This window comes from Nomascus leucogenys, chromosome 9 (genome assembly GCF_006542625.1).
Source record: "Nomascus leucogenys isolate Asia chromosome 9, Asia_NLE_v1, whole genome shotgun sequence".
Taxonomy (NCBI): Eukaryota; Metazoa; Chordata; class Mammalia; order Primates; family Hylobatidae; genus Nomascus; species Nomascus leucogenys.
The window spans coordinates 100,286,567-100,313,316 of NC_044389.1; the positions used below are offsets into that span (position 1 = coordinate 100,286,567).

The 26,750-nt window shown below is 46.7% G+C and overlaps 2 protein-coding genes and 1 non-coding gene across 8 annotated transcripts in view; 2 read left to right on the forward strand and 1 right to left on the reverse strand.

Annotated features, from left to right (window-relative positions):
* DHTKD1 (dehydrogenase E1 and transketolase domain containing 1) overlaps window positions 1–18,372 on the forward strand; it is a 57,299-nt gene extending 38,927 nt beyond the window's left edge. The window contains exons 13-17 of the mRNA XM_003257672.4: window positions 3,763–3,927; window positions 8,500–8,582; window positions 9,560–9,729; window positions 13,738–13,823; window positions 16,018–18,372. Coding sequence (XP_003257720.2) covers window positions 3,763–3,927; window positions 8,500–8,582; window positions 9,560–9,729; window positions 13,738–13,823; window positions 16,018–16,119 — 606 coding nt within the window. The 3' untranslated portion in view covers window positions 16,120–18,372. The remainder of the gene's footprint in view (window positions 1–3,762; window positions 3,928–8,499; window positions 8,583–9,559; window positions 9,730–13,737; window positions 13,824–16,017) is intronic.
* Window positions 7,111–7,217, reverse strand: LOC115836883. The gene has a single exon (XR_004031875.1). It is a non-coding gene; the product is annotated as a U6 spliceosomal RNA (small nuclear RNA).
* Window positions 18,373–25,192: 6,820 nt separating the features above from the next.
* The window catches only part of SEC61A2 (SEC61 translocon alpha 2 subunit), a 109,196-nt gene continuing 107,638 nt past the window's right edge, over window positions 25,193–26,750 (forward strand). For all 6 annotated transcript variants that reach the window (XM_030819259.1, XM_030819261.1, XM_030819260.1 and 3 more), the window contains exon 1: window positions 25,193–25,369. In XM_030819259.1, coding sequence (XP_030675119.1) covers window positions 25,363–25,369 — 7 coding nt within the window. In that variant the 5' untranslated portion in view covers window positions 25,193–25,362. The remainder of the gene's footprint in view (window positions 25,370–26,750) is intronic.

Genomic DNA, 26,750 nt, shown 5'->3' on the forward strand with positions numbered 1-26,750 from the left:
TAAACTAAAGAATGGCATGTGAAATACAAAACTACTAGTTTTTGAAGAAACGGAAAATGAGTAGGTGGGGGATACAGTTTCGGAGTCATCGGCCACTAGATGACATTGACAGTCATGAGTCTGGATGAAGTCATCAAAGCAGTGAACACAGTGGAGGAGAGAAGGTGCCTGAGCTCTGGGCCCTGGGATGGTCCAACCTCAGAGGATGCCGAGGAGAAGAAGAAGTGAGACGAAGAAGGAGCAACCAGTGAGGTGGGAGGAAGATCTTAGAAAGCAAGCGAAGGAAACATATCAAGGAAGAGGGAGTGTCAGTGTCAATTAAGATGAGGAGTGAAATAATCCCAGCACCTTGAGAGGCCGAGGTGGGAGGATCGCTTGAGCCCAGGAGTTTGAGACCAGCCTGGGCAACATAGTGAGACCCTGTCTCTACTAAAAATATATAAGTAAATAAATAGATGAGGCATGAGAATGAACCACTGGATTTAGAAATCAAGAGTCCATTTGTTGGTTGATGACTGCGGTTTTGATGGAGTGGTAGGGACAAAAGTCTGTCTGGGACATATTAAGGACTATCTAGAGCAACTTGTCCAACCTGTGTCCATGGACCGCATGTGGCTCAGAACAGCTTTGAATGTGGCCCAATACAGGGCGGGCACGGTGGCTCACGCCTGTAATCCCAGCACTTTGGGAGGCTGAGGCAGGCAGATCACGAGGTCAGGAGATCAAGACCATCCTGGCTAACATGGTGAAACCCCGTCTCTACTAAAAATATAAAAAATTAGCTGGGCACGGTGGCAGCCGCCTGTAGTCCCAGCTACTTGGGAGACTGAGGCAGGAGAATGGCGTGAACCCGGGAGGCGGAGCTTGCAGTGAGCTGAGATCACACCACTGCACTCCAGCCTGGGTGACAGAGCAAGACTCTGTCTCAAAAAAAAAAAAAAAAAAAAGAGAATGTGGCCTGATACAAATTCATAAACTTTCTTAAAACATTATTTGTGATTTTTTTTTTTTTTTTTTTACCTTATTAGCCATTGTTAGTGTTAGTGTATTTTATGTGTGGCCCAAGACAATTCTTCTTCTTCCAGTGTGGCTCAGGTAAGCCAAAAGATCGGACACCCCTGATTCCTGATTCTAGAGAAAGGAAAGTGTATTTATTTAAAAATTTTTAATTGACAAATGTACAATTGTATATATTAATGGTATAAAATGTGATATTTTGATACAGGTATACATTGTGAAATGATTGAATCAGTCTAATTAACAGACCCATCACCTCACATGCTCACCATTTTTTGTGAAGAAAACATATAAAATCTATCCTCTTAGCAATTTTCAGGTATAGAATATGTTAACTACAGTTACCATCCTATACAGTAGATCTCCAGAACTTGTTCAAGGGAGGAAAGTTGGCCTAGCATGGTGGCTCACACTTGTAATCCCAGCACTTTGAGAGGCCGAGGTGGGTGGATCACTTGCTCAGGAGTTTGAGACCAGCCTGGGCATCATGGTGAGACCCCATCTCTGCTAAAAATAAAACTAAAAAAATTAGCTGGGCGGGTGGTTCATGCCCATAATCCTCACTACTTGGGAGGCTGAGGTGGGAGGATCACTTGAGCCTGGGAGGCGGAGGTTGTAGTGAGCTGAGGTTGCACCACTGCATTCCAGCCTGGGCAAGAGAGCCAGACCCTGTCTCAAAAAAAACAAAAGGGAGGAAAGTCAACTTAACTCTTTTGAGGACTATTGCTGTAAATAGAACAAGAAAATGAGACAGTAGCTGGTGGGAAAATTTGTGTCAAGAGTTCTTTTTGTGTTTTGTTTTCTTTTTGTGATGGCGTCTTGCTCTGTCACCCAGGCTGTAGTGCAATGCTGCAGTCTTGGCTCTCTGCATCCTCTGCCTCCCAGGTTCAAGCAATTCTCCTGCCTCAGCCTCCCAAGTAGCTGGGATTACAGGCATGTGCCATGATGCCTGCTATTTTTTTTTTTTTTTTTTTTTTTTTTTTGAGGAGTCTTCTTTCACCAGCTGGATGCATGGCGATCTCCTCACTGCAGCTCCGTCCCCGGTTCATGCATTCTCTGCCTCAGCTGCGTAGCTGGACTAGCCGCACTCGCCGGCTAATTTTTGTATTTTTTAGTAGAACGGGGTTTCACCGTGTTAGCCAGATGGCTCGATCCCTACCTCTGATCCCCCCCCCTCCCAAGTCGGATACACGTGAGCCACCGCCCCCAATTTTGTATTTTTATTAGAGACGGGGTTTCACCATGTTGACCAGGCTGCTCTTGAACCCCTGACCTCATGTGATCCTCCCACCTTGGCCTCCCAAAGTGATAGGATTTCAGGCGTGGACCACCGTGCCAGGCCTTTGTTTTGTGTTAAAGGTAGGAAATAAGGCCTGTTTGGTGATAGGCATGATCCAGTAGAGAAGAAGAGCATGATGATGTAGGAGTGCAGATAGAAGAACTGAGTGATTTCCTTGCATGGGTAAAATGGGGTGGGCTGTAGTACATGATGGATTAAATTAGCTTTAGACAGGCGCATGGTTGGTGGCAATAAATGGAAGGCAGAGAAGATGGGTGCAGGTGAGAATGTGTGTGTAGATGGTCTGAGGACATGATCTTAGGTCATTAGCTGAGAGCAGTGATGGAGGAGGAGGTCCTGAGTTTAAAGGTGTGAATTAGTCACCTGGGAAAGAAGGAGAATGAGTGAGTTAGGGAAAGAGAGTTTAAGAGTCTAGGGTTATTAAGGGCCCACCTCAGGTTGTTGGTCAGGATTCTAAAGTAAGACCATCGGTGTGATTTTGTGTTGTCTCCAGCTACCTTCTCTGCAGACATGGAACAGGCAGAAAGTGGGGATTAACTAGGTTTATGGGTTGGAGTGAAGGGTCATGGGAATCAAGGGTGTATGCAGAAAGAAGATGATCATGATTGAGGCCAGGCACAGTGGCTCATACCTGTAATCCCAGCACTTTGGGTGGCTGAGGCGGGAGGATCACTTGAACCCAGGAGTTTGAGACCAGCCTGGACATCATAACGAGACCCCATCTCTACAAAAATATTAAAATTAGTCAGGTGTGGTAGCAGGCACCTGTAGTCCCAGCTACTTGGGAGGCTCTGGTGGGAGGACTGCTTGAGTCCAGAGTTTGAGGTTATAGTGTGCTATGATCATGCCACTGAACTCCAGCCTGGGCGAGAGAGCGAGACTCTGTAACAGCAACAAAAATAATTGTCCAGATTTTGTCAACTCTCTTTCTTTCCTTTCACTGCCTTTGGGGTAGGGTTAAGAGTTATGCCTCGGCTTTCTGTCCCACCAGGATCTTCTGAGATTTAACTTCCTTGCCCTCAATTTTGCAACCTTTCTATTAGCTGCTTTTGATTTTGTTTTTGTCTTAAAACACACACACAGACACACAATCATTTTGTTTATTACATTAGGAAAGTGAGATTCTGAAAGTGCTTCCTTCCCCTATCTTAATCCTGTAGTAATCAGAATATGTATTTTTTTTTTTAAGTCCTTTCCAGATGATTCTTGCTATCAGCCGTGTTTGGGAACAATTGTGTTAGATGACACAGAATTGGGCCAGTGAGAACTTTGGTTAATACCTCACCGTTAATAAATTCACCTGCTGGTATTTTTCTGTCATGTTGGGCAATAGCGTTTCTGCTATAATCGAGAACACCTGTTTTTCCCTTTGGCTCGCCCATTGTCACTACAACTGAAATAGATGATCTGAATGTTCGTCTCCTTTCTTGGCACTTCTCTCCCAGATGTGTGACAGTGCGGAAGAGGGGGTGGACGGGGACACTGCGAACATGTTTGTGGTTCACCCAACAACTCCTGCACAGTATTTCCACTTGCTTAGGAGACAGATGGTCCGGAACTTCAGAAAACCACTCATTGTCGCTTCCCCTAAGGTGTTACTCAGGCTCCCGGTAAGTAGAAGAAGCTGGCGAATAAGCCTTCCTCCTTTTGTCATTTTTTGCACTCCATTTTTCTCTATTTTCCATATCTAATTATATTTAAATTACAGAAACACCTTTTTAGTTTCAACTGACTTTGCTACTTTCATTTTTTTGTTGTTGTTTGTTGTTTGAGATGCAGTCTTGCTCTGTCGCCCAGGCTGGAGTACAATGGTGCCATCTCAGCCCGTTGCAACCTCTGACTCCTGGGTTTAAGTGATTCTCCCGCCTCAGCCTCCCGAGTAGCTGAGATTACAGGCATGCACCACCAAGCCTAGCTAATTTTTGTATTTTTAATAGAGACAGGGTTTCGCCATGTTGGCCAGACTGGTCTCTAATTCTTGACCTCAGGTGATTCGCCCGCCTCGGCCTCCCAAAGTGCTGGGATTACAGGCGTGAGCCACCACACCCCGGCCTGCTTTCATTTTTTAAACAGCCTTTTAAGGAAAGATAGGTTTCCTGGTTCAAACCTGGAAAGATAGGTTTTCTGTCAATTGTAATGAAGGACAGGGATGGCAGATGTTATACTAGTGTCCTGAGCAGAAATAATATTTAGAAAAGCTTTCAGGCTATTAGGCTGGGCATGGTGGCTCATGCCTATAATTCCAGGACTTTGGGAGGCCTAGGCAAGAGGATTGCTTGCACCCAGGAGTTTGAGAGCAGCCTGGGCAACATTGCAAGACCCCATCTCTAAAAAAAAAAGATTAGCTGGTGTGGTGGCTCACACCTGTGCTCTCAGCTACTCCGGAGGCTGAGATGGGAGCATCTCTTGAGCCCTGGAGTTCAAGGCTGCAGTGAGGTTATGACCATGCCACTACACTCCAGCCTGGGCAACACAGCAAGACCTTGTCTGGAAAAGAAAAGAAAAAGTTTTAAAGCCCAAATGGTCTAAGCAGTATTTTTGTTGATAGCAGCAATTTGGGAATTCAAAGTATTTTGTTGAAAATGAATGGCATTATTTGTCATTCTTTTTTTTTTTCTTTTTGAGATGGAGTCTTGCGCTGTTGCCCAGGCTAGAATGCAGTGGCGTGAAATTTATCATTTCATCATTTAACACATACGTAGGTTTACCTATTTATCTGTTAAGTGTACGTTATTTTTGAAATCACAAAAATATGCTAGTTTTCAAATAGAAATGTTCAAAATAATAAATACTACTAAGCGTGTATTTATCCCATCTGCTATAATTTTTCAGGTTCATAGGAGTTTTAATTAGAATTAGTATTAAATTTTTTTTTTTTTTTGAGACAGAGTCTCGCTCTATCACCCAGGCTGGATTGCAGTGGCACTGTCTCAGCTCACTGCAATCTTCAACTCCCGGGTTCAAGCGATTCTCCTGCCTCAGCCTCCTGAGTAGCTGGGATTAGAGGCACTCGCCGCCATGCCCAGCTAATTTTTGTATTTTTAGCAGAGATGGGGTTTCACTGTGTTGGACCAGGTGGTCTCGAACTCCTGGCCTCAATGTGATCTGCCTGCCTTGGCCTCCCAAAGTGCTGGGATTACAGGCATGAGCCACCGCACCCGGCCGGGAGTATTACAGTTTTTACATTTATTTGGATATGACTGCTGAGGTGAAATAAGACATTTAGAATTTGGCTGTTCAAGAATATCTTGTGCTGCTCGCAAAGGTTTGAGAGTGTATATTTGGAATTGAGAGGTACTGAAGAAAAGCTGCGAGTGATTTGCTTCCACCCCTTGGTTGGTTGGTTGGTTGGTTGGTTGGTTGGTTGGTTGGTTTTTTGAGACAGAGTCTCGCTCTGTCGCCCAGGCTGGAGTGCAGTGGTGCGATCTCGGCTCACTGCAAGCTCTGCCTTCCGAGTTCAGGCCATTCTCCTGCCTCAGCCTCCTAAGTAGCTGAGACTACAGGCGCCTGCCACCATGCCCGGCTAATTTTTTTGTATTTTTAGTAGAGACAGGGTTTCACCGTGTTAGCCAGGATGGTCTCGATCTCCTGACCTCATGATCCGCCCGCCTCGGCCTCCCAAAGTGCTGGGATTATAGGCATGAGCCACTGCACCTGGCCTGTTTGTTTGTTTCTTGAGACGGAGTGTCGCTCTGTGGTCCAGGCTGGAGTGGAGACTGCGATCTCGGCTCACTGCAAACTCCACCTCCCAGACTCAAGCAGTTCTCCTGCCTCAGGCTCCCAAGTAGCTGGGATTACAGGCTTGCACCACCATGCTCAGCTAATTTTTGTATTTTTAGTAGAGACAGACTTTCATCATGTTGGCAGGCTGGTCTTGAACTCCTGGCCTCAAGTGATCGGGCTGACTCGGTCTCCCAAAATGCTGGGATTATAAGTGTGAGCCACTATGCCTGGCCTCGTTGTTTTAAGCAGTTTTTAGCATTCAGAGGGGAGTAGGGAGGTACTCATTCTCAGGGGCGATATTTTCATGGCCCTAAAATCAGTGCCTCCTTAAACTTTTTGCACTAGGTACCTTACTTGACTCACCCTAGCCTGGCCCTAGGAGTCAGTATCTAGTCAATAGCCAGGAAATGGATTTCAGTAGTCTTACCAATAGCAGCCAGTGTTTCGCAAACAATCTTACAGATTTCCAGGTGACCTCATAAGCCTGGAAGCATCACCGAACATTTAGGAAGAGTTAATGCAATGCCTTTAGCACCATTTTTCTGATGGGGCTCTTTTTTTTCTTTTTTTTTTTTTTTTTTTATTTTGAGAGAGTCTTGCTTTGTCGCCCAGGCTGGCATGCAGTAGCATAATCTTGGCTCACTACAACCTTTGCCTCCTGAGTTCAAGCAAGGCCTCAGCCTCCAGCGTAGCTGGGACTATTAGGTGTGTGCCACCACACCCAGCAATTTTTTTTTTTTTTTTTTTTGAGATGGAGTTTTGCTCTGTCACCCAGACTGGAGTGCAATGGCACAATATCAGCTCACGGCAACCTCCGTTTCCCGGGTTCAAGCGATTCTCCTGCCTCAGCCTCCCAAGTAGCTGGGATTACAGGCATGCATCACCATGCCTGGTTCATTTTTGTATTTTTAATAGAGACGAGGTTTCGCCATGTGGGCCAGGCTGATCTCAAACTCCTGGCCTCAAGCGATATGCCTGCCTCGGCCTCCCAAAGTGCTGGGATTACAGGCATGAGCCACCGCGTCCAGCCTGATTCTTAATTATGTCGTGGCACCAGGCAAAAGGTAATCTTTTTTTAAATTCATTTGTCAATTTTTTTTGTCATCTTTGTGCAGGGGCCATGCTAATCTTCTCTGTAGTGTTCTAATTTTAGTATATGTGCTGCCAAAACAAGCACAAAAGGCAATCTTTTTACTTTTTTTTTTTCTTGAGATGGAGTTTCCTGTTACCCAGGCTATAGTGCAATGGTGCAATCTCAGCTCACTGCAACCTGCGGCTCCCAGGTTCAAACGATTCTCCTGTCTCACTCTCCCCAGTAGCTGGGATTACAGGCACGCACTACCACGCCCGGCTAACTTTTATATTTTTAGTAGAGGTGGGGTTTCACCATGTTGGCCAGGCTGGTCTTGAACTCCTGACATCAGGCAATCCATACACCTCTGCCTCCCAAAGTGCTGGGATTATAGGCATGAGCCACTGAGCCCAGTCTTTTTCTTTTCTTTTTTTTTTTTTTTTTTGAGAAAAGGTCTGGCTCTGTCACCCAGGCTGGAGTGCAGTGGCATGATCATGGCTCATTGCAACTTCTGCCTCCCAAGCTCAAGCTATCCTCCCACCTCATCCTCCTGAGTAGCTGGGACTACAGGCATGCACTACCACACCTGGCTAATTTTTGTATTTTTTTGTAGAGACGGGGTTTCGCCATCTTGCCCAGGCTGGTCTCAAACTTGTGAGTTCAAGCAATCCACCTGCCTCAGCCTCCCAAAGTGCTAGGATCACAGGCTGGAGCCACTGCAACTGGCCAGTTTTGGTTTGTTTTGTTTCGGATGGGGTCTTGCTCTGTTGCCCAGGCTGGAGTGCAATGGTGCGATTTCAGCTCACTGCACCCTCAGCCTTCTGGGTTCAAGCGATTCTCCCACCTCAGCCTCCTGAGTAGCTGGGATTACAGACACCCGCCATTATGCCCAGCTAATTTTTGTATTTTTATATTTTTGTAGAGACGGGATTTCACCATGTTGGCCAGGCTGGTCTTGAATTCCTGACCTCAGGTGATCCGCCCACCTTGGCCTCCCAAAGTGCTGGGATTACAGGTGTGAGCCACTGCACTTTTTTTTTTTTTTTCTAATAGAGGCAGGGCACCAGTGGGGATGGTGGAGTAGGAGGTGCAAAGGGAGTCTCGCTATGTTGCCCAGGCTGGTCTTGAACTGGCCTCAAGCGATCCTTCTGCCTTGGCCTCCCAAAGTGTTAAGATTCCAAAAGGCTATCTTATGTAACCTCAGAAACATAGTTTTACTCTGAAGTATACAGAACTGATATTTTTTGGCAAGGCATCTATTAGTACATGTGTTTCCTTGCAGTGCTAGGCTAGAACTTTGGTACTCATGTTTGATAGCGACCCTTGTAAGTGACAGCATCACATCTTTCTGTTGCTTGCTGGATATGTGGCCTCTTCTCCCTCATAGGCAGCTGTGTCAACTCTTCAAGAAATGGCACCAGGAACAACATTTAACCCGGTCATTGGTGATTCATCTGTGGATCCAAAAAAGTAAGATATGTATCTCTGTTTTCATACTCTGTGGCAGAATTTTAATTAATGGGAAAAGTAGTTCACAGTAAGAGATCACAGGTGATGCAGATCTCCCCTCTCCTATTTTTATTTATTTATTTATTTATTTTTGAGACTGAGTCTGGCTCTATTGCCCAGGCTGGAGGGCAGTGGTGCGATCTCAGCTCTATGCAACCTCCACCTCCCGGATTCAAGTGATTCTTGTGCTTCAGCCTCCCAAGTAGCTGGGATTACAGGTGCCCGCGACCACACCCTGCTAATTTTTTTATTTTTAGTAGAGATGGGGGTTTCACCATTTTGGCCAGGCTGGTCTCGAACTCCTGACCTGAGGTTATCCACCCACCTCAGCCTCTGAAAGTGCTGGGATTACAGGCGTGAGCCACCATGCCTGGCCTCCCCTATCCTAATATAAGTCCTTTAAGTCAGTGGAGTATGAGTTAAGTGTGGGTGGGAAAGGGGACTTTGTAGGTCCATGTTGCTGAAGAAGGATCTCCAGGAATAGCCTGTGACTGAACTCAGCTGCAGAGACCCCCACCACCTTGTTCATGAGGCCTTTAAATCTGCACCGTCTCCCCTTTCTTCTGACATAATTCTCTTTTTTTTTTTTTGAGATGGAGTCTTGCTCTGTCACCCAGGCTGGAGTGCAGTGGCGTGATCTCGGCTCATTGCAAGCTCCGCCTCCTGGGTTCACACCATTCTCCTGCCTCAGCCTCCCAAGTAGCTGGGACTACAGGTGGCTGCCAGCACGCCTGGCTAATTTTTTATATTTTTAGTAGAGACAGGGTTTCACCGTGTTAGCTAGGATGGTCTTGATCTCCTGACCTCGTGATCCGCCCGCCTCGGCCTCCCAGAGTGCTGGGATTACAGGCGTGAGCTACCACGCCTGGCCTCTTCTGACATAGTTCTTACTTTAAAAAATTTCTCCCCCGCCCTATTCTTCCTTTTCTGTCCAACAGGGTTAAGACTCTCGTGTTCTGCTCCGGCAAACATTTCTACTCCCTGATGAAGCAAAGAGAATCTCTGGGGGTCAAGAAGCAGGACTTTGCCATCATCCGAGTAGAGGAACTCTGCCCCTTCCCATTGGATTCTTTGCAGCAAGAGATGAGCAAATACAAACATGTTAAAGGTTAAGGGTTTTTCTTATTCTGGTTTTGATGTTCAGATACCTGAAACCCATTTCAACTCTTTTAAATGAAAAGACATGGTGGGGGTTATTAGAAAATAGAATCTTGGGCCGGGTGCGATGGCTCACGCCTGTTATCCCAGTACTTTGGGAGGCCGAGATGGGAGGATCACGAGGTCAAGAGATCGAGACCATCCTGGCTAACACAGTGAACCCCCCATCTCTACTAAAAATACAAAAAATTAGCCGGGCGTGGTGGCGGGCGCATGCAGTCCCAGCTAATGGGGAGGCTTAAGCAGGAGAATGGCGTGAACCCAGGAGGCGCAGCTTGCAGTGAGGCGAGACCGCACCAATGCACTCCAGCCTGGGTGACAGAGTGAGACTCTGTCTCAAAAAAAAAAAAAAAGAAAAAAAAAAGGAAATTGAATTTCTGCCGGGTGCAGTGGCTCACACCTGTAATCCTATCACTTTGGCAGGCCAAGGCAGGCAGATCACTTGAGGTCAGGAGTTCGGGACCAGCCTGGCCAACATGGCAAAACCCCATTTCTACTAAAAATATAAAAATTAGCTGGGCATGGTGGTGCACGCCTGTAGTCCTGGCTGCTTGGGTGGCTGAGGCAGGGGGATCGCTTGAGCCTGGGAGGCTGAGGCTTCAACAAGCCCAGATTGTGCCACGGCACTCCAGCCTGGGCTACAGTGTGAGACCCTGTCTCTAAACAACAACAAAAAAGTCCCAGCATGGTGGCTCACACCTGTCATCCCAGCACTTTGGGAGGCCAAGGTGGGCAGGTCACTTGAGGTCAGGAGTTCAAGACTAGTTTGGCCAACATGGAAAAACTCCGGCTCTACTAAAAATACATAAAATAGCCAGGCTTGGTGGCGGGCGCCTGTAATCCTAGCTACTCCAGAGGCTGAGGCAGGAGAGTCGCTTGAACCCAGGAGGCGGAGCGTGCAGTGAGCCAAGATTTTGCCACTGCACTCCAGCCTGGGCGACAGAGTGAGACTCCATTTCAAAAAAAAACAAAACAAGGCCGGGCGCGGTGGCTCACGCTTGTAATCCCAGCACTTTGGGAGGCCGAGGCGGGCTGATCACGAGGTCAGGAGCTCGAGACCACGGTGAAACCCTGTCTCTACTAAAAATACAAAAAATTAGCCGGGCGTGGTGGCGGGCGCCTGTAGTCCCAGCTACTTGGAGAGGCTGAGGCAGGAGAATGGCGTGAACCCGGGAGCCGGAGCTTGCAGTGAGCTGAGATTGCGCCACTGCACTCCAGCCTGGGTGACAGAGCGAGACTCCGTCTCAAAAAAAAAAAAAAAAAAAAAACAAAAAAAAACAAAAAAAAACAAAACAAACAAACTCAAAGAAAACAAATAATCCAATTTTTCAAAATGTGCAAAAGCTTTGAGTAGGCAGTTCTCCAAAGAACTGAATGGCAAATAAGCACTTGAAAAGATGCTCACTATTATTCATGTTAAAAGAAATGAAAATTTATCCAGAATGAGCTATGGCCACACACCTATTAGAACGGTTAAAACTAAAACAAAACAAAACAGCAGACTCATGCTATGAAGTGTTGATGAGGAGCAGAGCCACTGGAACCCTCACTCGCTGCTGGTGGATGAAAGCTGGTACAGCCACCTTTGAAAAAAGTAAGTTTGTTATAAAGTTAAACACCGAGTTACCATATTCCCCTAGCGGGCTCACTCATAGGTATTTATGCAAGAGAAATGAAAACACATTCACAGCCCAGGCATGGTGGCTCATGTTTGCAGTCCCAGCACTTCGGGAGGTCGAGGCAGAAGGATCACTTGAGGCCAGGAGTTGGAGACCAGCCTGAGCAATATAGCAAGACCCTGTCTCTACAAAAAATAAAAGAAATTAGCCAGGCATGATAGCACATGCCTGTAGTTTTAGCCTACTCGAGGGGTTGAGGTGGGAAGATTGCTTGAGCCCAGCAGTTCAAGGCTGCAGTAAGCCGTGATCATACCACTGCAATTCCAGCCTTGGTGACAGAGTGAGACCCACTCTCTCAAAAATTTTTATTTAATTACAAAAGAGAAAATAGTCCAGGCACAATGGCTCGTGCCTGTGCCAGCACTTTGGGAGGCCGAGGCGGGTGGATCACTTGAGCTCAGGAGTTCAAGACCAGCCTGGGCAACATGGCAAAACCCCTTTTCTAAAAAACAAATAGAAAAATTAGCCAGGTGTGCTGGCGTGTGCCTGTAGTCCCAGCTATTTTGGAGGCTGAGGTGGGAAGATCACTTGAGCCCGGGAAGTTGAGGCTGCAGTGAGCTGTGATTACACCACTGCACTCCAGACTGGTTGATAAAATGAGACCCTGTCGCAAAAAATAATAATAAACAGGTTTACAGAAAAATCTGTGGGCAAGTGTTTATAGCAGCTTTATTCCTAATTGCCCCAAACTGGAAACAACCAAAATGCCCTTCAACCAGTGAATGAATAAACAATTAGTGGCACATCCATATAATGTGCGACTCAGCAATGGAAAGGAGTGAATCATTGCCGTCCATAACAACGTGAATCAATCACAAATGCTTATTACAGTTCCAGGAGCCCCAAGACTGCATGATTTCATTTATATGACATTATGGAAAAGAAAAAAACTGTAGCGATAGAGAAAAGATCCGTGATTTTCAGTGGTGGGGGTGGGAGCTGGAGTCGACTACAAAAGGTCAGGATGAGGAAATTCTGGGGGTTGATAGAACTGTTCTGTATCGTGATTGAGGTGGTGGATACATGACTGTATTTGCCAGGAAAAAAAGAGGCAAGCAACACTATGCCATATTGGAAAAGCGTATATTTAATTGAATTTGAATATATAGAGAAAAATCTCTCTAAACATATCTCTAGATATTCCCCTTCATGTTTTGGTGTACGGATGCTCCTCAACTTACGAGGGGGCTACATCCCAATAAATGCATCTTAAGTTGAAAATACTGTTAAGTTGAAAATGCAGGCCATGCACAGTGGCTCATGCCTGTAATCCCAGCACTTTGGGAGGCCGAGGTGGGTGGATCACCTGAGGTCAGGAGTTTGAGACCAGGATCAGCAACATGGTAAAACCTCATCCCTGCTAAAAATACAAAAATTAGCCGGGTGTGGGGCACATACCTGTAGTCCCAGCTACTTGGGAGCCTGAGGCAGAAGAATTGCTTGAACCTGGGAGACGGAGGTTGCAGTGAGCCGAGATTGCGCCAGGCACTCCAGCCTGGGTGCCAGACTCTGTGTCAAAACAAACAAACAAACAAACAAAACACATGAAAATCTGGTACATATACACGAGGGAATACTATGCAGCCGTAAAAAGGAATGAGATCATGTCTTTTGCAGGGACAGGGATGGAGTTGGAGGCCATTATCCTCAGCAAACTAATGCAGGATCAAAAAACCAAATACCGCATGTTCTCACTTATAAGTGGGAGCTGAATGATGAGAACACGTGGACACAAGGAGGGGAATGACACACAGTGGGGCCTGTCCGAGGGTCACAGGGGAGGAGGGAGAGAATCAGGTAGAATAGCTAATGGATGGTGGGTTAATACCTAGGTGATGGATGATCTGAGAAGCAAACCTCCATGGCACACATTTACCTATGTAACAAACCTGCACATCCTGCATGTGTACCCCAGAACTTAAAAAATAAAAAAGAAAATGCATTGAATACACCTAAACTACAAAACACAGCTTAGCCTAGCCTGCCTTAAACACGCTCAGAACACTCACATTAGCTTATTGTTGGGCACAATCATTTAACACAAAATCTATTAAATTTTATAATGAAATGTTGAATATCTCAGATAATTTATCGAATACTGTACCAAAGGTGAAAAACAGAACTGTTGTATGGGCACTTGAAGTACAGTTTCTAGTGAATGTGAATCCCTTTCACACCATCATAAAGTTGAAAACTCCATTGTAGGTGGAATCATAGTAAATTGGGGGCCATCTGCATGTGTCTACTTGAAGTGCTGAAATGAATTTCTTCTCTCATAGATCACATTTGGAGTCAGGAGGAGCCTCAGAACATGGGTCCGTGGTCATTTGTTTCTCCAAGGTTTGAAAAGCAGCTGGCCTGCAAGGTAATCACACGTTTTCTCTGGTAGTGTTTTGTGTGCATGTTGTTTTTCTTTTCTGTTTTTTTTTTGTTTTGTTTTTTTGTTTTTGAGACAGAGTCTTGCTCTGTTGCTCAAGCTGGAGTGCAGTGGTGCAATCTCTGCTCACTGCAAGCTCCGCCTCCCAGGTTCACGCCATTCTCCTGCCTCAGCCTCCCAAGTAGCTGGGACTCCAGGCGCCCGCCACCACGCCAGCTAATTTTTTTTTGTATTTTTAGTAGACGCAGGGTTTCACCATGTTAGCCAGGGTGGTCTCGATCTCCTGACCTTGTGATCCACCCGCCTCCACCTCCCAAAGTGCTGGGATGACAGGCGTGAGCCACCGCGCCCAGCCTATGCATGTTGTTTTTCTTGGAGTATCAACAAATGGATTTCTTCCCTATTGCCAGTTCAATTCTGTAAAGTTAACTAAAATATAAAATCTAGTTTTAGGCTGTTCTTGCAGAAGAAAATACTTGAGTCTTTACATGTTTCTTTCTTTTTTGCGGTGGGGAATGAAGTCTTGCTCTGTCACCCAGGCTGGAGTGCAATGGTGTGATCTCAGCTCACTGCAACCTCCACCTCCCAGGTTCAAGCGATTCTCCTGCCTCAGCTTCCTCAGTGGCTGGGATTACAGGCACCCGCCATCATGCCTGACTGATTTTTTGTATTTTTGTAGAGACTGGGTTTCACCATGTTGGTCAGGCTGGTCTTGAACTCCTGGCCTCAGGTGATCCTCCCACCTCGGCCTCTGAAAGTGCTGGATTACAGGCACGAGCCACTGCACCCAGCCTACATGTTTCTTTTCTTTTTTGTTTTGCTGCATAACAACATTTTGGTCATCAAAATATTAAAATCACGTTCTAAAAAAGTGGTTATACTTGGCCGGGCACGGTGGCTCATGCTTGTAATCCTAGCACTTTGGGAGGCCAGGGCGGACGGATCATGAGGTCAGGAGATCAAGACCATCCTGACCAACATGGTGAAACCCCATCTCTACTAAAAATACAAAAATTAGCTGGGTGTGGTGGCCTATAGTCCCAGCTACTCAGGAGACTGAGGCAGGAGAATCACTTGAACTTGGGAGGTGGAGGTTGCAGTGAGCTGAGATTCCAGCCTGGCGACAGAAGGAGACTCTGTCTCAAAAAAAAAAAAAAAAAAAAAAAAAACAGTGGTGATACTCAAAAAAGTAAAAGCCCTTACCTTTCGGCTCCCCGTCCCACTACCCTCCTCAGCAGGTCTTATCCAAGCCTTGGACAAGCCAGAGGACGAGCAGGCTTGTTTTACAGTGTGGGACTGGATACACCCAAAACACTCGATCTAGGCCCATCGTATTAGTCCGTTCTTGCACTGCTGTAAAGAAATACCTGAGGCCAGGCGCGGTGGCTCATGCCTGTAATCCCAGCACTTTGTGAGGCTGAGGTGGGCTGATCACCTGAGGTCAGGAGTTCGAGACCAGCCTGGCCAACATGGTAAAATCCCGTCTCTACTGAAAATACAAAAATTAGCTGGGTGTGGTGGTGTACGCCTGTAGTCCCAGCCACTCGGGGGGCTGAGGCAGGAGAATCTCTTGAACCCAGGAGGCAGAGGTTGCAGTGAGCCGAGATCATGCCACTGCACTCCAGCCTGGGCAACAAAGAGCAAAACTTCGTCCCAAAACAAACAAACAAAAAAGAATAGGACAAATTCAAGAACTTGTCTTACCTTATCTTCCCTAGCACTCTATTAGTTGTTAATGGTGACATATTTGCCTCCAATCTATTTTTTTTTTTTGCTTAGGCTGGAGTGCAGTGGCACAATCTCAGCTCACTGCAACCCCTGCTTCTGGAGTTCAAGTGATTCTCGTGCCTCAACTCCCGAGTAGCTGGGATTACAGGGGCAGACCACCATGCCTGGCTAATTTTTGTATTTTTAGTAGAGAGAAGGTTTTTTCATGTTGGCCAGCGGTCTCAAACTCCTGGCCTCAAGTGATATACCCACCTCGGCCTCCCAAAGCACTGGGATTACAGGCATTGAGGCACAGAGCCCTGTCCCTCTAATCTCTTCTGTGTAACTCATTATTTGAAAGAGGTGATTTATGGTTAAACAAGCTAAGAGAAATACATGCACTGTCTTGTTGGAACTAAGCAGAGCTCTGATCTAGTCAAAATGTCATTTTATTTCTTCTCTGCTGCACTTACAGCTCCGTCTGGTGGGCCGGCCCCCTTTGCCAGTACCCGCTGTAGGAATTGGCACAGTTCACTTGCACCAGCATGAAGATATCCTCGCCAAGACCTTCGCTTGATGATGACTTTTGAAGAAACACTATTTCTCTTTAAGAAAATGGCCATTAAGGCCGGGTGGGGTGGCACATGCCTGTAATCCCAGCACTTTCGGAGGCCAAGGCCGGTGGATCACCTGAGGTCAGGAGTTCGAGACCAGCCTGGCCAAAACGGTGAAACCCCGCCTCTACTAAAAATACAAAAAATAGCCAGGTGTGGTGGTGGGCACCTGTGATCCCAGCTTCCTGGGAGGCTGAGGCAGGAGAATTGCTTGAATCTGGGAGGCGGAGGTTGCAGTGAGCCAGGATCACACCATTGCTGTCCAGCCTGGGTGACAGAGCAAGACTGTGTCTCAAAAAAACAAAAGGGCCATTAAAAGAGGCCTCCTTCCTCTGCTCTCTCTCCCCCTCTGTTGGGTAACATAAAAAGACTGTATTCCTTTAAGATGTTGGGATTGATATACATGATTTAATCTGGACTAGGTGGAATAACCAGGGGAACTGGTTATGAATATGTGAATGCAACCAGCAAATTTATCCTTGAAAGTGTGATGGTAGAAATAGGAAAACAACAAAAGAAAAACAATAACAAAAAAAGAAAGTGTGATGGCTGGGTGCAGTGGCTCACGCCTGTAATCCTAGCACTTTGGGAGGCTTAGGCGGCTGGATCACCTGAGGTCAGGAGTTCAAGACCAGTCTGGCCAACATGGTGAAACCCCGTTTGTACTAAAAATATGAAAATTAGTTGGGTGTGGCGGCATGCGCCTGAGTCTCAGCTACTCCAGAGGCTGAGGCGGGAGAATTGCTTGAACCTGGGAGGCAGAGGTTACAGTGAGCCAAGATGGCGCCACCATACTCCAGCCTGGGTGACAGAGCAAGACCTCATCTCAGAAAATAAAAGGAAAGTATGATATTGTTATGGATTTTAGCTCTGAGTGAGCTGGAAAACTAGGTCATTATCTAGATGATTTCAGACTTGACCCTAATTGACCATATATGACCAGGAAATACTTCTGAGTTTACAGCTCCACGGAGATGACCTCACTGCCTCTTGATTTGTTTGATGCATGTCACGTTCATTAATTTTCCCCCTCCTTTTTAAAAGTCCTGTGGCAGTACTAATATTTTCATTTTATGTAATCTCTGGTGTTGCTTTCCAGCCACTGTATGAAGTGTCTCCCCAACACTAGCAAATCTAGGTCCTACTAAATACAAATCTCTGGGTGGATGATCTTCTAGTGCTGTATTTTTAAATTAAGGAGTTTTAGTTATAATGAAATTGATTTATAGTCTGTTTTGCCGTAAACTTGTTTTTCTTTGAATTGTTCTTACAGTGATATCTTACTATTTTTAACTGTCTTGGGTTTCTGATATGGGAATTTCAGCTCCTAGTTAATCAGTCTTTCCCCTACAAGTCCCTGGTGCAGTATGTTTATTTGTGGTGTTTAAAGAACATTTCCTGGCTGGGCTCCGCGGCTCATGCCTGTAATCTCAACACTTTGGGAGGCTGAGGTGGGTGGATCACCTGAGGTTGGGAGTTCGAGACCAGCGTGACAAAACATAGCGAAACCCCGTCTCTACTAAAAATACAAAAATTAGCTGGGCATGGTGGTGCGTGTCTGTAATCCCAGCTACTCGGGAGGCTGAGGCAGGAGAATCACTTGAACCTGGGAGGTGGAGGTTGCAGTGAGCTGAGATCCTGCCACTGCACTCCAGCCTGGGTGACAGAGCAAGACTCCATCTCAGAAAATAAATAAATAGAGAGAGAGAGAGAAAGAAAAGAAAAGAACACTTCTTTATTTGAGGGACTTTTCCAGCACCAGGTGCTTGGGGATTTCTTAGAGATCACCAACCGACTCCCTCACTGTGAAATTAAACCGAGTACTGGAAGCATAACTAAACAGCGGATGATATAGCTTCACCTGACTCAGTGCTGGGGGCCTCTACCATCTACTGTTCTTGTGTCATGACGCTTTTTCTCTGAAGTGGTGTGGGAAGTACCAGGGGACTGGCAGAAGCCCAGGCCCTCTCTACTTTTACCAGCAACTGATGTCTTTCAGAATCCATGTACATACAGGCTGTTCTAGCCACAGTGGTAGATTTATGATTCACATCCAAAAGTGTGCCTTAGTTATCGATTTAACATTTCTCTAGTATTCATATCCCTATTCTTACCATATACCTCAGTGCATCCTTCCTGTGTCAAGCCTTATAAATCATGTAATTTAGCGCCACTCATGTAAATCAGTAAAATCACAAAGGTCTATTTAATGAAAATGATTTACCAATGTTGTATTTTTTTTTTTTTTTTTTTTTTTTTTTGAGACGGAGTCTTGCTCTGTCCCCCAGGCTGGAGTGCAGTGGCGCAATCTCGGCTCACTGCAAGCTCCGCCTCCCGGGTTCACGCCATTTTCCTGCCTCGGCCTCCTGAGTAGCTGGGACTACAGGCGCCCGCCAACACGCCCGGCTAATTGTTTTGTATTTTTAGTAGAGACAGGGTTTCACCGTGTTAGCCAGGATGGTCTCAATCTCCTGACCTCGTGATCCGCCCGCCTCGGCCTCCCAAAGTGCTGGGATTACAGGCTTGAGCCACCGCGCCCGGCCTGTTGTATTTTTTTAACAAGAAAAAAAATAAAAGCACATGTCATTTTTTTCCCTCAGGGCTCCTGGATTTCTTGAATCAAAAGATTTCATAAGTCTAAGCACAAAAATGAGATGGAAGATTAGATCCTTGTAAAAGTTTAGTTTAGGCTGGGCGTGGTAGCTCACGCCTGTAATCACAGCACTGTGGGAGGCCAAGATGGGCGCATCACCTGAGGTCAGGCATTCAAGACTAGCCTGGCCAACATGGCTAAACCCCATCTCTTACTAAAAATATAAAAATTAGCAGGGCATGGTGGTGCATGCCTGTAATCCCACCTACTCGGGAGGCTGAGGCAGGAGAATCACTTGATCTTGGGAGGCAGAGGTTGCAGTGAGCCGAGATCGCACCACTGCACTCCAGCCTGGGTGACAGAGCGGGACTCTGTCTCAAAAAATAAAAGTAAAAAAATAAAAGGTTCCTTTAAATCTCTCCAAATTTCTTTTTTTTTTTTTTTTTTTTTTGAGATGGAGTCTCACTCTGTCGCCCAGGCTGGAGTGGTGCAATCTCAGCTCACTGCAACCTCCACCCCCTGGGTTCAAAAGATTTTCCTCCCTCAGCCTCCCGAGTAGCTGGGACTACAGGCACGTGCCACAGCTAGTTTTTTGTATTTTTAGCAGAGATTGGGTTTCACCGTGTTAGCCAGGATGCCCTCAATCTCCTGACCTCATGATCTGCCCACTTGGCCTCCCAAAGTGCTGGGATTACAGGCGTGAGCCACTGTGACTCGTGGATCTCTCCAAATTTCTAATTTTACACCTCACAATCTGTTCATGGTTTCTTTTTATGTCTTCTCTAACTCGAGCCATGAAATGTGTCTTCTGTCGTCTTAACCTTTCTACTCTCAATCACTACTGCAACATGGATCAGCATTTTACATTCCCTTGCAGGGAGGGACCATTTGAGGAATTCCAAATCAAATACTCATTACTTTTTTTCCCTGAAAAATTTAGTAGGCCAGGCGCGGTGGCTCATGTTTGTAATCCCAGCACTTTGGGAGGCTGAGGTGGGCTTATCACCTAAGGTCAGGAGTTTGAGACCAGTCTGGCCAACCTGGTGAAAGCCCGTTTCTACTAAAAAAATACAAAGATCAGCCGGGTGTCATTGTGCATGCTTGTAGTCCCAGCTACCTGAGAGGCTGAGGCAGGAAAATCACTTGAACTACTCCAGCATGGTCAACAGAGCAAGACTCCATCTCAAAAAAAAAAAAAAAAAGTGTAAAAGGGATACTATTTTTATTGTCAACCAAGGAATTTTTAAAAAATAATAAAATTTCAAAGGTAATACAATCAGACTAAAGATGTCTAAGCTTCAGAATATTTTTCCCAAATAGCATGTGTGTGCAAGACATAGAAAAGCTGAGCAAAATAGTTCTTATTATTCTTACTAAAAATTTTTTCATTTTACTAAGAATAATTTGTCATTTCAGATAAAACTAAAATTTTTCCATGGTTGCTACTATTTCTACTTCTTGAATACCCAATTTAAGGTTTATTCCTCGTTGATCATGAAAATGGCATACATAGATATAAATAATAGATATAAATAAGATACAAATATAAAATTACTAAGGTTTTCTTTTTTTCTTTTGAGACCAAATCTCGCTCTGTGGCCCAGGTTGGAGGGCAGTGGCGCGATCCCGGCTCGCTGCAACCTCCGCCTTTCTAGTTCAAATGATTCTCCTGCGTCAGCGTTAGGCTGTCTTGGCCTCTTAAAGTGCTGGGATTACAGGCGTGAGCCACCACGCCTGGCCCTTTTACAAAATTGAAGAAATAAAAGGGTTACCCTGCGCCCCCCCCAAAAAAAGATTATACTGGAAGGAAGTCACAGATTAAGGATCAAGATATTGAGTCTTGAGGTTCCAAAAGCTTCACCTACATTTTTCTTACATGTATTTGGATATTAAAGAAAATAAGTTACATATATACAATGGAATATTATTCAGCCATTTAAAAAAAATAAAATCTTGTCATTTGTAGCAACATGGATGGAACTGGAGGTCATTATGTTACGTGAAATAAGTCAAGCACAGAAAGACAAAACTTGGATATTCTCACTCACATGGGAGCTTAAAAAGTGGATTTCAGCCAGGCACGGTGGCTCACGCCTGTAATCCCAGCCGCTTGGGAGGCCAAGGCGGGTGGATCACCTGAGGTCAGGAGTTCGAGACCAGCCTGGCCAAGATGGTGAAACCCTGTCTCTACTAAAAATACAAAAAATTAGCCGGGTGTGGTGGCGGATGCCTGTAAATCCCAGCTAATGGGGAGGCTGAGGCAGGAGAATTGCTTGAACGCAGGAGGCAGAGGTTGCAGTGAGCTGAGATCATGCCATTGCACTCCAGCCGAGGTGACAAGAGCAAGACTCCGTCTCAAAACAAAAAAAAAAGGGGGGGGGGAGGATTTCATGAAGACAGAAAGTAGATCGGTGGTTATCAGAGGTCAGGAGGGGAAGGGGTGGGGGGATGAAGAGAAGTAGATTAATGGGTACAAATATATGGTTTGAAAGAAGAAATAAGACCTACTGTTAGATGGATCATTAGGTGACCATAGTTTAATCAGTAGGTGACCGTAGTTTACAATATCTACTATACATTGCGAAATAGCTAGAGGAGAATTCAAATGGTTCTATCATAAAGAAAAGACAAATATTTAAGGTGATGGATATCCCAAATACACCAATTTGATATTTACAAATTATATGAATGTGTTAAATTATCACATGTACCTTGAAAGTATGTACATCTAGTATTCATCAATTAAAAAACCCCAAAAGCTCCTACTCTATAGAAATAGTAATTCATTGTCATTTTATTTAAATCTGATAAAGCACAATCTAAAGCAGACTCCTTTCCTCACTGCCAATTGCGATTTTATTTATTTATTTATTTAGAGACAGGGTCTCACTCTGTCCCCCAGGCTGGAGTGCACTGGCACGATTACAGCTCACTGCAGCCTCGAATTCCTGGGCTCAAGTGATCGTCCCATCTCAGCCTCCCAAGTAGCTAGAACTAACGTGCCTGCCACTATGCCCGGCTAATTAAACAAATTTTTTTTCTTGTAGAGACAAGGTCTCGCTATATTGCCCAGGCTGGTCACAAACTCCTGGCCTCAAATGATTTTCCCGCCTTGGCCTTCCAAAGTGCTGGGATTAAAGGCATGAGCCACCACACTCAGTCTAATTTTTAAAAATTATTTAAGTCAGACCAGTGGCGCATACCTGTAGTCCCAGCAACTCCGGAGGCTGAGGTGAGAAGATCCTTTGAGCCAAGGACTTTGAGGCTGCAGTGAGCTATGATCTCACCACTGCACTCCAGCTTGGGAGACAGAGTGAGACCCATACTGTGAAAAACAATAATACATAAAAAATTAAACAGGGCGCACAGTGGCCCATGCCTGTAATCCCAGCTCTTTGGGAGGCTGAGGAAGGCAGAGCGCTTGAACCAGGGAGGTGTAGTTTGCAATGAGCCAATACAGCGCCACTTCACTTCAGCCTGGGTGACAGAGCGAGACCCTGTCTCAAGAAAAGAAAAAAAAGTATTAAATTTATATTACTTTAATGTCGTGTCCCTGTTTTCTTCGACTCATATGGGGATCCAGCTAGAATTGAACTGAACCCCAGAAATGACCTTTTAAGAGTAAAATGGTATTTCATCAATAAATACTTTATTTGACATCTATTCCCTATATTATATTTTTATGGACCTTAGAAATACACAGAAGTAAAAGATAAAATGGGTTGCCCACCGTCCTCAATGGGCTAACAATCTATTTGAGAAGACAAAGCATTTTATATATAGAGACATTTTCTTGTTGGATGTGCTAACAATGAAAGATCAAGGTAGAGTGAGAGTCTGGATGGATGTAGATTAGGTGGCACATAACAAGGAAAAGCCCTAGGTGGCATGTAGTGGTAGAAAGAATGGTGAAAGGGGCCAGGAGCAGTGGCTCATGTGTGTAATCCCAGCAGTTTGGGAGGCTAAGGCAGGCAGATTACTTGAGGTCAGCAGTTCAAGACCAGCCTGGCCAACATGGTGAAACCCCGTCTCTACTAAAAATACAAACTTAGCCGGGCAGGGTGGCATATGCTTGTAATCTTAGCTGCTCAGGAGGCTGAGGCATGAGAATCACTCGAACCTGGGAGGCGGAGGTTGCAGTGAGTTGAGATTGGCCACTGCACTCCAGCCCAGTGACAGAGCCAGACTCTGTCTCAATGAGAAAAAAAGGAATGGTGGAAGGGTAATTCACAGTTTATCCAGAGTGTCAAAGTTCATTCCCAGGCTCTTACTTGAACCATGGAACTATCCCAGAAATCGGCAGTAAAAAGAGGCACAAGATACTCTTCACCTTCTGTGATATTTTCAATTTAGTGCATCTTCCCCCCACCACCCCCTGCTTGCTGGAGTACAGTGGTGCGATTTGAGCTCACTGCAACCTCTGCCCCACCCCCCACTGCTGGAGTACAGTGGTGCGATTTCAGCTCACTGCAACCTCCACCTCCAGGCTCAAGCCATCCTCCTGGGGCCTCCTGACAAGCTGGGACAACAGGCGCAAACCACTATGCCCGGCTGATTTTTCATAGAGACGTGGTCTCACTGTGTTGCCCAGGCTGGAATTCAGTGCATCTTTATTGAAAGGATATTGCATTCATGAAATTAGCTCGTAATTTAGTGTCAAAACTGCACTTAAGTCAATCATTTTGTAGGCTATTGTATATACTAGAAAAAGTAAGAACGACCACTCTAGAAGTTTACTGCATAACAGGGGAGATTAGGCAAGTATAAAAATGACTAATACAAAGTAGAGTGAGGTAAGGATGAATTAACAGATTATTACTGTGGCAGATTGCATTTCCCAAAAATTCCCACAGCGGTATTTTGAATCCCACATGTTCTTCCAGAATCTTGCCACAATCTCCCCTAGAGGTGGTGTCCCTAGGACTTGTGGCTGCCCCTGCAGACACAATGCAGTAAAAGATGCTGGTTCAGTTCTGAGGACATCCTTTGGACCCCAGCTGCCACGTTGTGAGGAAGGCCAGGCCACTTGGAGAAGCTATCTGGAGGTGCTGGAGCTGACATCAGCACCCAATGCCAGACTGGGGAGTGACAGAGCCACCTGATCATTCCAGTCCCCAGCCCTGGGGCTGTCCCAGCTGACCTCAAGTACAGAAGAGACTCAGGCAAGCTGGACCTAAATTGCACACCCCCCTGAAATATATAATTTATTTCATGGACATAGATCTGAACATTAGAACAGATTATTGAGGCTGGTTTTGGTGGCCCATGCCTGTAATCCCAGCACTTTGGGAGGCTGAGACAGCTGGATTGCTTGAGCTCAGGAGTTCGAGACCAGCCTGGGCAACATAGCAAGACTCCACCTCTACAAAAAATACAAAAATCAGCTGAGTTTGGTGGCGCAAACCTGCTAGTCCCAGCTACTCGGGAGGCTGAGGTGGGAAGGTCGCTTGAGACTGGGAGTTCGAGGCAGCAGTAAGCTATGATCGTGCCACTGCACTCCATTCCAGCCTGAGCCACAGAGCAAGACAGGCTCTTAAAAAGAAAAAGAAAAAGAAAAAAGAGAACAGTGGCTTCAGGAAAACTGTTCCACGGTAGGAGGCATACGATCCTGATCTCTGTATTTTGGAGAAGATGGAGAGGCCTAGCTTACGTCGGGACAGGGGAGTTCATAACTATTAACTATACACAACGACGTGTCACAAATTCTTACAAACTTCCAAGAGATAACGATAAGAAGGAAGCGGCCCGGCCGGATGGCTCACGCCTGTAATCCCAGCACTTTGGAAGGCCGAGGGGGGCGGATCACGAGGTCAGGAGATCGAGACCATCCTGGCTAACACGGCGAAACCCCGTCTCTACTAAAACTACAAAAATTAGCTGGGCGTGGTGGCGGGAGCCCGTAGTCCCAGCTACTCGGGAGGCTGAGGCAGAATGGCGTGAACCCGGGAGGCGGAGCTTGCAGTGAGCCGAGATCGCGCCACTGCACTCCAGCCTGGGTGACAGAGCGAGACAACGTCTCAAAAAAAAAAAAAAAAAAAAAAAAGAAGGAAGCAAAATAAGATTGGTTCGGTCCCGTCCGCTCTCAGTGGCTCAGCCCCAGGCCCCAGAACCGTGTTCCCCTCGCTACTCCGGCAGCGCCGGGATCGCGGCCTCCCCGAAGGGTGCCCAGGAGGCCTAGGTCGGCCGTGGCGCGCGAGGAAACCGCGGGTTCTCCACACTGAGCCGCGAAAGCCTGTAGGCGACGAAGAACCCGGCAGCCTTGGCCTCGGCGCGGCTTCCACGTCCCGCGGCTGCCGGCCCGAGCCCTGCCCCCAGGCGTGCCAGCCCCGCCTCCCGGGGCCCGGGACCCGGGCCCCGGGCCCGCAGTGCCCCAGAGCCGGTGGTCACCATGGCAATGCAGCGGACGTCGCCCAACGGCCGGCCTGGGGGCGGGGCTGGGCCGGGCCAGCGCGCGGGTCACGTGGCGAGGGGCGGAGCCTGCGCGGGGTTGGGCGGAGCCTGCGCGGGGCGGCAGGATCGCGTCGAGAGCCGGTACCTAGGCCCGAGCCGCGGGAGCCGAGCGAAGGCAGCGCCGAGGCCGCGGTTCCCTTTCTGGGCCTCCCCCGCAGCAGCCATGGGCAGTGAGTAGCGGCGGCTGGAGCGGGGCTCTGGCCGGGAACGCAGGCCCAGCCTGGGCTGCGGGCGTTGGGGCTGGTGCTCGCTCGGAGTCCTGGGGGCCGGGGATGCGCGGGCCGCTACGGGCCTTTGCGGAGGGCACGGGCCGGGGGGCCTCCGCCGAGGCTCCCCTAGCCGTGCGAGGCCTTGCCCGGCGGGTACCGGGACCCGGAGGCCCGGGGTTTGCGTTCGATAGAGGGCGAGGATGGCGCTGGGAGGCCGTTGGTTTTGGGGGCGGGGAGTTAGGGCACCAGGTGAACCTGGACCACTTTTTAATTTTTCAGGAGTTAAAGAAATCCTATGTTTTTGTTCCCTCGTCATCCTTCCTTGGCATGTTGCATTGAATAAAGCCCCCCTAACTCGTTTAATTTTTAAAAAAGTGATGCATGGCGTGTGTTTTAGGGAGGAAAGGAGTACATTGGTAACACAGCGTTTTCCTTAAACTGTTCATTCTGTAGCGTTTACTGAAAACTGTAAGGTTGTAGAAGCCTTAGGGACAAGGCCTTATGTTATAGGAATGTTTTTCAGGGCTCTCCCCCTAACACTCAACCCCACATATGTGCACGTAGCTACTTGCATAGCTGTGAAAATGTTCGTTGGATGAATGGGTCGTGCATACCCAAGCAGGGCACCCATTGGCCAACTAGTGGACATTTGGGGGAAATTAGAAAGGAGTAGGAGAGACCCTTGATAAAATTCTGCATCACAAAGATAGACAGGGGGCAACCAAAAGCTTTGCTTGAACATGAATACCCCTTACAGATGATCATGAAGTGTCAAGAAATCTGAGAGTGGCTTGGATTGAGGGGGGGAGGAAAAGGGATGGAGAGGTTCTAGGAAGCCTCCTGATGTGATTGATACTTGTTTCGCGTTAGCGATAAATGCTTTCATAATTCAGATTTACTTTCCAGAAAATCCAAAATATTAGGTTGCTGCAAAAGTAATTGCAGTTTTCAATGACCTCTCAAAAACCGCAGTTACTTTTGCACCAACCTAATAGTACTTGGGTAACAAACATCTCCATGACAATTAGTTAATCCTTCTATCAAACATCAGTGACTGGTGGGGCGCAGAGGCTCATGCCTGTAACCCCAGCACTTTGGGAGGCAGAGGAGGATGGATCACCTGAGGTCAGGTGTTCGAGACCAGCCTGGCCAACATGATGAAACCCCATCTCTACTAAAAATATAAAAATTAGCCTGGTGTGGTGGTGGGCGCCTGTCATCCCAGCTCCCCAGGAGGCTGAGGCAGGAGAATCTCTTGAACCCGGGAGGTGGAGGTTGCAGTGAACCGAGATCATGCCACTGCACTTCAGCCTGGGCGATAGAGCGAAACTCCATCTTGAAA